Here is an 11125-nt window from a genome sequence, read left to right as displayed (position 1 = left end):
ACGTGGAAACGTGGAAAGCAATGTGGCACCTCCTCAAGCAAATGTTAATTAAAAGGCCATGTGATGCGCATGGATTAAGCCTCAGTGAATTCCATGGGCATGTGAATAGCCTGTTACCATGCCGAGTGCACTGGAAAGTGGTGATGGCAGATGGAGCTGGTTAAAATCTGACCCCTTACCATTTGATCTGCCTTTTAACTAATTTTTTCCCCTTTGGGACTAATTTTAAAGTTGTTCTACCACCAAGCCCCCAGGATGATATTCCTGCTCAGAGCAGCCAGTGCACAGAGAGGACCATAGGGTGGACCCCACCATGAGACATGATGTCCCTCACTGACCCATAGCCCTACGAGGGACAACACTGGAGGCACAGTGCTGGAATTGTGCCCGTGCTGACCCCACCACACCGGGCAAAATGCAACAGAGCAGCAAGGGGAGCAAAGCAATGAAGTCCCTCCTGGGGAATACCAAAACCAGACTTTGGGGCCAGTGTGTGGTACCCCATCAAACTCAACCGGAAAACACTCCTAAAGGTCAACAAACAGAATTCGAGCTATTCATAGGCTTCTCTCTCTCTTTTTGTCTGTCTTGTTTGTTGTTGTTATTTTTGGTTTCTTTTGTTGCTTTGTTTTGCTCTGTCTTGTTTTTGTGCTTATTATTGCCTCTGCATGTCTGTCTTGATAAGATGGGCAGGATAAACAACCTGAAGGAGAAAACAAGGTGCCTGGGGATCAAGGGATCAAGGTGCCTGGGGACATGGGAGAGGGGAAGGTAGGCGGGGAAGTGGGTGTTAACAAACCCAGGGACAAGCGAACACCAAGTGATCTAAAATTGATGGCTACAGAGGAAAGAACTGGGAGGCAAAGGGCATTTAGAGAAGTCTAAATACAGGTATGTACATATGTAAATATATTTGTAACAATAGGTAACAATAGATTTATGTGCAGTATTAAGATAGCAGATGGACATTGAGCCTCTACTCAAGTACTCCCTCAATGCAAGTACACTTTGTTCTAATAACCTGGCATTCCATCATGCTCACCTTCCCGACACGATCTCTGAAGACAAATGGGTGCATAAGCAAAACATGGGCAGATGCATGTGCACACCCACGTTCCTCTCAGTGCTGTCCACAATAGCAGGACGCGGGAAGCAGATTCAGCCCAGACGTTCACTGGGTGCTTAGCAGTTGCAAAAGAATAATAGAAACTGTCAGACACGTCTTGGCATGGATGAGGTCGGAAGACACGCTCCCTGCAATTAGTCAATTTCATCAAGACAAATATTCTACGAGACCACTGTCAGAAAAGAGAAACACGGATGAAAGGTTTTCATGCTCAAAGCAACAGAATGTGATGGTGACAGCGGGCAGAGTGAAGGAAGGGGTAGCCAGAGGTGGCGAGGCAGAGAGCGAGCGAACGTTGACCACTTATGAAAAATGCCCCCGAAATGATCAATGAGAACATAGTTTTCTACGTGAACGTTCACTGAACGCACAAGGCAATATTTTTCAAGCAAAAGAGATTCCAAGAATTTAAAATAAGCATCTTACATAGACACAGAAGAAGGAGGCTTATTAGTCATATGAAACGAGGGAGAGAAATCATAAATCGTGGTCGTGTTTTCTTCAGGCGAGGTGGTGCGGGACAAGCCGTGCTTTGTTCTGTCGTAAACAGGGTCACCGCGCGTCAGAGTGGACTGAGCACCTGACAACAACAGTGGTGATATTAAGTATGAAGAATGGCATCGCTGGAATTAAATGCACTGGTGGAATCAAGAGCAGGAGAAGCACAGTTGAAGAACGAATTGAGCTTGAAAATCAATTTGAGGAACTCTCTGAAAACCAGCAGGAAGGACAAAATGAGGGTTCATGACATGAAATCAGTTTAGGGGTGACCACCAGCACGGAGGAGAAGAGAGTAGAAATGAACCAAACCAAGCAGAACAAGAGTGGATTGAAAGTAAAGAAATCAAATGGCAACACCTGTTCTTAGAAATCCATTCTCATCCGATTGATTTCGACGTATCGGTCCTGCTCTCTGGCAAAGCTTTGGCAATTGGGTGGTTCGAACCCACCAGGGGCTCCAAGGAAGAAAGACGAGGCTGTCTGCCTTCATAAAGATGTACAGCCTCGGAAACTGTACGCAGAATTTCTGTGAGTCAGAATGAACCTGACGGCGATGAGCTTCACTGTTTTCAAAAGAAGCCCTTGGCCGGCGAAAGCACTCCCCAGAAGTCAGCGGTTCAAACCACCAGCCTCCGTGGGAGAGAAACAGAGCCATCCGTTTGTGTAAAGATTTCAGACTCAACAAGTCCCTACCATTGAGTCCACTCTGACATATTAACCCTATAGGACAGTGCCCCCCTTTGGCTGTCAGAAAGCCACGTCTTTCTCTCTTGGATCAGTTGGTAGGTTCAAACTGCTGGTCCTGTAGTAGCAGGCCAGCACACATTTACAGACTCGGGAAGCCATGAGACAGTTCGACTCTTGTCTTATAGGGGCCTCATGAGTTGGTATCAACTCTACTGCGCTGGGTTTCACTTTCCTTTAAAACAAAACCCCAAACAGACAAAACCAAAAAGACAACACCAAACTCACTGCCATTGAGTTGATGCTGACTCACAGCAACCCTGCAGGACAGAGTCGAATTGCCCCTGAGTTTCTGAGACCAGAGCTTGTTATGGGACTGGAAGGCCCATCTTTCTCCCTAAGAGGAAGTGGAGGTGTCAAACTGCTGACCTTGCAGTTAGCAACCCAACGCATAACCACTTTTGTGGGGCATTAATTCTTTTTAAAGACATCCACAAGCCCAAGACTTCTTGGACAGTAGGTCATTCAATTCTCACCACCATCTCGATGGCAGACTGCCCAGGGGGCGGGATCCCAATTCTGTCTCCCTTGGTGAATCTAAAACAATTCGTTGACATCCAAGAAAGTGCCTTGGAATTGGCAGGAAGGGTTTATGTTCTGCCCCTAAATGAAATGGCAGGTTGATATTTACATCCTGAACCCCGGTGTGTATTGGGGGTGGGGCAGTCATTTGTCACACAGCCCCATGTGCAGGAGACCGTGGGCGTCCTCCTTCCCTAGCCACAGCCCCTTCCTTTCTTTTCCCCAGACCCCTGAAACCTAAATGGTCACTACGCTCTATTAGTTAATCACACCGGATAATTTTGGATTTGCCCAGAGCATTCCCTCAGCTTTCTAACAAGAGGCCCCTGGAAGTTGTTCCTTGTCTCTGCTGGCACGAGGACAATGACTCAATATAGTACCTTCCTTATCAGAAATCCACACCATCCCACCCCCACCCCAGCCGTGATCAGTACTTTATGACCAAGGTTACAGCTATTGACACATTTTATTATCGCTTGACAAATCCTGTGTCTACTCCATAGGACCAGATCTTTCTTTTTTCCTTTCTTCAATTAAACCGGTGCAAATGGATACCACCCATCCTCTCAAGTTCATGATGTCAGTAAAGCCCATTATGGCTGCGACAGGCTGTTGAGACGCATGAATGGCATGTCTGACTCTTTTTGCCCCAGTCGGTATTTATTCATTGAATGAGTGAAACCTACTCTTTTGTGAGAACAGTCATTATGTAAAATATGAGCTGCAACATGATAGAGCACAGTTTGAAAACTTATGATTTAAAGGAGGCTGAAGCTTTTCAAGGTCTGCCTGACTCTTTTTAGATGTTTCACAGGATACCAGCTACTGCTGGTGTGTTTCAAAGGCGCGAAGCCGCTGACGAATAGAAAGAGAAGGCCCCCACATCTTTCCATTCTTACTATCCTGTGCTCCCTAAGAAGTGCTGAATCCCACTTCCTCCCTGTGTTTCTCTGTTCTCATTTGTCCGTTATGAACTCAACTGCTGACCGCAGGAGGACAATGAAGACGTCAAGGTGAAGGTCTTGGAAACCCAAAGGGGCAGGGCTGCCCTGTCCTTAAGGGTCAGGGAATAGTATTGACTGCATGGCAGTGGGTATGGTTTAGGGTTCTTTCCTAACCCTTATGAACTTCGACCTTGAATAAATGCTGCTCTCTGGATTTCAAATGGTTGAGGATACCAACGTGTGAGTGTCTCCCTCACGTTATTGTTCTACTTATACACCTATTGTTCAGCTGAAAATCCATGGGGTGAGTTCATTTCCAGACCTCCAGGGTGACTGAGGATCCTAGTCTTGGGGGGGTCTATCAGTCTCTAGCTGACCAGTAAATCGGATCTTTTTTATGATGTTGAGTTTTGTCCCACATTTTTTCTATGCCTTAGTGACCTTGAGCTCTAGCATAACTACACAAGCATGTGACTGAGGACACTGTATTTGATACAAGAATCTTACTAGATTCTTCTTATCCAATGAGACAGCGTGATCCGTCTCACAAGTATGAACCACTATGTGAACGTGGCTCAGAAAAAAGACAGAAAACTGCAGAGACGGCCGTTGCCGTGAAGTCCCCCCAAGTCAGTTCCAACTCCCAGTGACTGTGTGTGTACAGCAGAACAAAACATGACCCTGTCCCACCCCGTCCTCACAATCATTCCCGTTTGAGTTCTTGGCTGAAGCCCCTGTGTCCTTCCGTCTCACTGAAGGTCTTCCAGGGCGGTTCATTAGAGCTTTTGGAACGAGGAAATATCATGGATAGATTGTTGCTACAGCGACCCTGTGCACGATGATCATTCCCTCGCTTGAGCTCATTGTTGTGCCACTGGGTCCATCCACCTCGCCGAGGGCCTTCTCCTTGATCACTGTCCCCCGGCTTTACCAAACAGGATGTCCTTGTCCAGGCCCTGGTGTCTCCTGAAAGTGGGTCATTGGTGCCCATCCAGAATCCATCCCTGCATCTAGTGGAATGGAAAGCATCGATCATCTCTGGCCTACTTCAAATGCCCACCCTTGAACTGAGGCGGGGTGGGGGGGGGGGGAGGATGTCACTCCTTGCAAACCACAGATTCAAAGAAAAGTGGAGGTTTTAGCCAACGAACCCTAAGAGACCAATCAGTTCTTACAATTGATGCCAGAGTTAGTTAGCCAATTAAGCGGCAGCCACTGGTCTCCCCCTATCTGAAGCAAGGGCAAGTGAGGACAATCGAAGATTCTAACTCACAGCTCCCTGATGCAGGCTTTCTGAGACTCTAAATCAGCGGTTCTCAACCTGTGGGTCGCGATCCCTTTGGGGGTCGAACAACCCTTTCACAGGGGTCACCTGCTTCATAACAGTAGCAAAATGACAGTGAGGAAGGGGCAACGAAAATAATTTTATGGTTTGGGGGGTCGGCACCACATGAGGAACTGTACGAAAGGGTCTCGGCGGCATGAGGAAGGTTGAGAACCACTGCTCGAAATCCTTATGGGTTCAGACAGCCTCAGCTTTCTGCCTCAGAGCAACTTGTGGGCTTGAACCACAAATCTTAAAAAGTTAGCAGCCCACCACGATTTCTTAGAGCTCCTTAACCAACCCCGAAACCCCAAAGTCCATTGCCACAGAGTTGCCTCCGGCTCCTAACAGCCCTGCAGGACAGGCGAGGATGACCAGTGTCCGAGACGCTACCTTTTGCAAACACTGTCCTAGGGAGCAGCTGGGGGTTCACCTGCTGGCTTTGTGGTTAGCAACCCTGCCCAGAACCCACTTGACTACCAGGACTTCTCGACACGGAGCAAGCCAAACGCCCAAGTTCAGAGTGCCAGGTTTCTCTGTGTATCTCCTAGTTCTAGAAGATTCCCAGTGCAGGGACTTGGGATCCAAGGACACATCTGCTCCTAAGTCTTCTTTCTCCCTGGTAAGAGGGCCCTCTCTCTCTACCTACTTCACTCTCCTTGGATCTCTTGTGAGATAAAAAGTGACTCAGGCCTCACACCAAGGAAACTCCCGTGACATCAGATCAGCGCAACACCCTGAGGAAGGTGTAGTCTCCGACCCTGACCCCTTAACAGCCACGCCGCACCGTTACACAGCTTCCACACCACTGAGAATCATCCCAGCCAAAGTGGCGCGTCTTTGGGGGTGGAGTGGGGGAAGACGTTTGCCAATCCATGACAGCGGCCTACGCCTGGTCGATTCAGGTGTCAGTGTGGTTCTTAGGGAGTGGGGACAATGTGTGTCCTCTGGGGGGGGGGCAGTTGGTAATGTCTGAAGGTGTTTATTGTGAGTGTCACAAAAGAGGCGGCTGTCAGTGTCAGAGGCACTGCTGAATACTCCCGCGGTGGATCGGACACACACACTCATTGGTCCCCAATATCAATAGTCCTCAAGCTTGTCAACGTGATTCAGGGGTTCTCAATTTCCCCTCTCAAAAGCTCCCTGTTGCTCTCCTTCCCAAAGCTCATTCAGACTTTGCCTCACGGCTCATCTGGAGCAGCTTCTGGTCCTCAGGTACACAGGGGGTGCAGGGCAGGACCTGGCAGGGTTCGGCCGTGTCCCTCCCGATAACTTGGTTCTTCCAGCCACCTTTGGCCCAGCCATTGAAGCAGCTGCACTTTCGAAGTTGCCTGCAATCTTGTCTCCCACTCATCCACAGAGCGATTAAGCAGTTACCAGCATTTAAAGGACTCGGTGTTAGGTTGAGTTCTCTAGAGAAGCAAAACCAGTGATTTGGGTATATATTTGTCTATAGAAAAATTTATATCAAGAAGTGGCTTACACTATTGAAGAAATAGGTAGGCCCAGGCCCAGTCAAGTCAGGCTCCTCCTGACTCGTGGGAGCCCATGAACAGGAAGCTGATGATGAAGCAGAGACGACAGGGGGCACATGCTGGCAACGCAGAGGCCCCAATCCGCTGAATGAATCTGCTGTCACTAGTCTGCTGACAGCTTCTGGGATCGGCAGCAAGACAGCAGATCAAGGAAGCAGATATAAGATCTAGCTCCGGCTGAAGGTGAAGGGCAAAGTGGATTCAACTTTGCTCTGTCTCTAGAGGGGCTGAGGTGAGCATGCTACCCTGAGATGTGTCTGACTCCTTCATTTCACTCTCTCCCATCTCTCCTGTTTCTCTGTGACCTTACTATAATCTTTATATATCTTAACCATACAATTGCACCTACCGAACCCGTGACTAGTGGGGGGGGGGGGGGGGGGCGGGGAGGTTGGCTTCCCTCCCACACACACAGGGAGTCCATAATCCAAACCAAACTCACTGCCATCACGTCAACTCATAGTCAAGGGTAGAACTGCCCCTGTGGGTTTCCGGGACGTAACACTGTACAGAAGTAAAGCCCAACTCAGCAGTAGATGAATCTTACTGGTCATCAGTGGGTCCCAGATCCCAGGACTCTCCTTGGCTTCAGGAGAAGTAAGGACGGAGCCGGCAGAATTCCTGTCCACGGGATTCGTGACGAAAGACGTGCGTCCTTTTGTTCCCCATGCTGATTTGGATACTTAGGGCAGGGAGTCATGGAGCAAGCTCGTCTCAGCTTCTCAAGAGACAGATGACAGGCACGCCCTCCACAAAGGCAGAAACACAGGATCATGGTCCTGGCTGCGTGCATCTTCCCGCACTCACTCACACACCCACAGCACATACTGGTACCATTTTGAATATTAGACCCCGTTATCAGTTTTTCTGATCTGTACCCTTGTGGACAGCCAGGCTCAGACAACGGGCCCATGGAATTCAATGCACTTTGTTCTATTGCTGACGGGGCGAGGGGCCTGCGGAGGGCGGTTTATTTCTTTCTTCCCTTTCCCCTTGTCTTTCAAGAAAGTCTTTTGTCAGCATCTTTTCCAAGAGTAGGACGCAGAGTCGACATCACTGACACCGTGTTGACAGGTTGTCTGCACTCAGTGATAAGTTCATTCATACATCAGATGCTTTGGGGGCCCTTACCACCAGCCACCTCACCCTGACCTCTGTGAAGCCCGCAGTGGGGGTGATTATCCACCCCCCTAGCAATGGTTCCCAGGGACCAGGTTACATCCCTAAATTCTGGTTGGGAAATAACAATGGAGGCGGAGCAGTGGCCGCTCCTGACATTCTTCCCCTGTTGCCGACTTTGACAGTGGACGTGAAGCAGACTGAGAGAAACCAGCCGGCTTTCTTTTCTCCCTAAAACCATCTGTGAGGTTCTCGTGAGCAGTGGTTTCCACCCAAGGGGTCCGGGCGGCACTGCGTGACATTGTCAGGGGAGGTGACGCCTAAAGGACCGGCTATGCCGTTTCTATGCAGCGTGTCAGCAGAAAAATGTGCTCTTCCATAAAAACAATTCCTGTAGTTGGTTATAACTGCAAAAAAGAGCTTTCCTCGGCCCAGCTAAGGAGCCCTGGTGGCAGGCTAAGGTCAACAGTTTGAATCCCTCAGCGCTCCTCGGGAGAAAGATGGAGATTTCCCCTCTCCTAAAGATTTGCCGTCTCAGAAACCCACAGGGCAGTTCCAGCCGGTCGGTCCTATATACCCGGTTGCTAAGCAGTAGGCCTCGACTCAGGGCAGGGAGGGTTACAGCCAGCTGCTGTGGGTCAGTCTACCTGAAAGGCTAATTGACTTTTTGAACCTTCCAGTGGGTTCCGGCTGGAGCAGCCTGTAGAACACAGTCAGATGGGCACTTTGATTCACACGATTTCTTCGGCACATGCTGCTTGTGTTGCTGCTGGTGGAGTGGTTGCAAGTTGGGCTGCTAACCGAGAGGTTGGGAGTTCTAAACTACCAGCCGCTCCTTGGGAGAAGAACAGGCCTTTCTATTCCCATAAATAGTCCCTGTCTCAGAAACTCACAGGGAGAGTTCCACCCTGTCCTGTAGGGTGTTAGGAGTCGGAATCGACTCAATGGCAGCGAGTTTGGTGTTTAGTTTGGGGTGTTATTTTATAACTGCTGAATTTATCTAATTGGCTGCAGTTTTAGCTGCAATCGTGTGGTAATCAGTATTTGTTAACCTCTAGCAATACTCATGTTGAGAGCGAAGTAATTGGAGGGGAGACTTTTATTTTTAAAGGTTTCTCAGTTACAAAACCTATCATGTGACAACGAACAACGTTGTGACTCACCGTAGAAAGATTTTACAAAACAACTTTGTTGTTAGTATTCATATAATCTAGGAAAAATCATATGTAAGCAGTTTACAAGTGTATTTATCACATGATTACAAATGATCATCGCTATTACTCGGGATTGTGCCCACCACGCCTCTGTCTGCCGGTTTGTCACATTATGCATTGACAAGGCAAGGAGCCTGGCAGCGTGCGGGGTTATGCTTTGGTTTACGGACCGCAGGGTCAGCAGTTCGAAATGACCAGCTGCTCCACGGGAGAAAGATGAGGCTTTCTGCTGCATTAAAGATTTGCAGTCTCAGAATTCCACAGGGACAGTTCTCTGCTGTCCTATAGGGTCAGAGTGGACCTGATAGCAGCAAGAGAGAAAGAGGCACAGTGTGCCGCCAGCATTTCAGATGCCAGCAGGGCCGCCCATGCGGTACAGGGTCAGCAAACCTGTCTTGGAAAAAGTACAGCCAGAATGTGCTCCTTAGAAGCAAGAATGGTAAGTCTTTTTCGTCTATATTTTGGGCATGTTATCAGGAGGGACTAGTCACTGGAAAAGGACAGAGTCAGTGAAATAGAGGAAGACCCTTCATGAGATTAACCTCATGCAGTGGCTGCAAAAATGTGCTCAAACAGTAAGCTTGTTCGGATAGCTCAGGACCAGGCAGGGTTTCATTCTGATAACAACATGGACTCGGTGTGGTGGGGTGGGGTATGGTATGGTGTGGTGTGGTGTGGTCTGGTACAGGAAAAGGTTCATGGTGGAAGTGGTGAGACCATGACTTCCCACACTGGGTGGCACCAACCCCAATGATGCCACTGGCAAACCCATGATGCCACACCCATGAAGAGTCCTTCTTTCTCCTGATAAAAGGTGTGGAGGATACCTAGGTTGGCTTCTTGGGTTGTGTGGGAAGAGGTGGCGAGCAAGAAAGCGGTTCTAGGTAAAATGCCATTGACGCGAACATTGCACCAAGAGGAAGGCTCCCCCAGAGCGTCAGCAGCTCTGCTTTCTGCGTTGCGGTGTGAGATGCCCCGTCATCTGCTCCAGCTTAGCAACCCGGGGAAACCCGAATGAGAGCCGGCCTGGGGCTGCACCGCATCACAGCGCATTTTGATCCATGTCAGACCGAAGAAGTTGGTAGGATTCTCGCATTTGTTCATCACTAGCTTTAGTGGTTGATGCATTAAATTTTTTTTTAGTTTAAATGCATTTTACCTCCACTCCAAATAAATCAAGGTCAAAAGTAAATGAAGAGCTCGCGATGACATCCAGTTCCGTTTGTCTAAGTCCTGGTGTCGTGTGGATGAACAGCAGCCGGTGAGGATGAGAGGCATCGGTCGGGAGTTGCCCACCGTGTTAACATGTCTCCATCTCTCAGCCATCCTTAAGGAAGATCATGTATGGGGTCACACCATCTTCACCGTCGTCCAGCACAGCAACCATGCCATCTGGGTTCATGTTCTCGCCAATAAAGAACTGGTTGTTTCTGAAATTTGCAAGGATGTTCTTGATTTGTTCTGCAACCCCCGTCATAAAAGGCTTTACTCTTTCTGGTTTCTGCTCTTCAAGTTTGCCTTTGATTGATTGCATGTTGTCTTTGATGGACTTATTGTAGGCCTCTTTTGTGAAACTGGTTTCCTGCAAGTGATGGTTCATGACCACATCAACACCAGTGACCCTGGTGCTTTCTGCTGCATCACCATCGGGGCCTGCAGCTGAGGCATTACCCCCAATGAGGGAGTTATCGATGGCACGTTCGGTCCTACTGACCATCTTTCCCTCCACTTCCAGACACAGCCCGTCTGCGATCTCCCGGATCTTGTAGATGTCGGGGAACATCTCATCATGGCTGATGAGGCCCCGGTAGATGATCATGATGGCGGCTGAAGGGAGACAGCGGTGGCGGCGCTAGCTTAGTAGGAGCCCGGAGCTCTGAGCGAGCGCGGGTGCGGCCGGAGCGGTGATGGGGGGAGGGGGGAGCGGGCGGAAAGGGGGATGCATTAATTTTTTAATTACTTATTTTTTCAAAAATGAGTTAATACACATATGACATGATTGCATCGTTCAATCACATCAAGCATATCGTGAAATTGCTATCACAATTGGTTTCCAAACATTCTCTTCTTTCCTGGACTCCGTGACATCGTCTCCC

At 48.9% G+C, this 11125-nt stretch overlaps 1 protein-coding gene across 1 annotated transcript; it reads right to left on the bottom strand.

Moving 5' to 3' along the window:
- Window positions 1-10347: 10347 nt before the first annotated feature.
- LOC142422853 (translationally-controlled tumor protein-like) lies at window positions 10348-10848 on the bottom strand. The gene has a single exon (XM_075528085.1). It carries the CDS (start codon window positions 10846-10848, stop codon window positions 10348-10350), a length of 501 nt encoding a protein of 166 aa, XP_075384200.1.
- Between the last annotated feature and the right edge of the window lie 277 nt (window positions 10849-11125).

The sequence above is a fragment of the Tenrec ecaudatus genome, chromosome 12 (assembly GCF_050624435.1).
Source record: "Tenrec ecaudatus isolate mTenEca1 chromosome 12, mTenEca1.hap1, whole genome shotgun sequence".
Classification (NCBI taxonomy): domain Eukaryota; kingdom Metazoa; phylum Chordata; class Mammalia; order Afrosoricida; family Tenrecidae; genus Tenrec; species Tenrec ecaudatus.
Note: the sequence above shows the minus strand (reverse complement) of the source record. Positions and strands in the feature narration are given on the sequence as shown.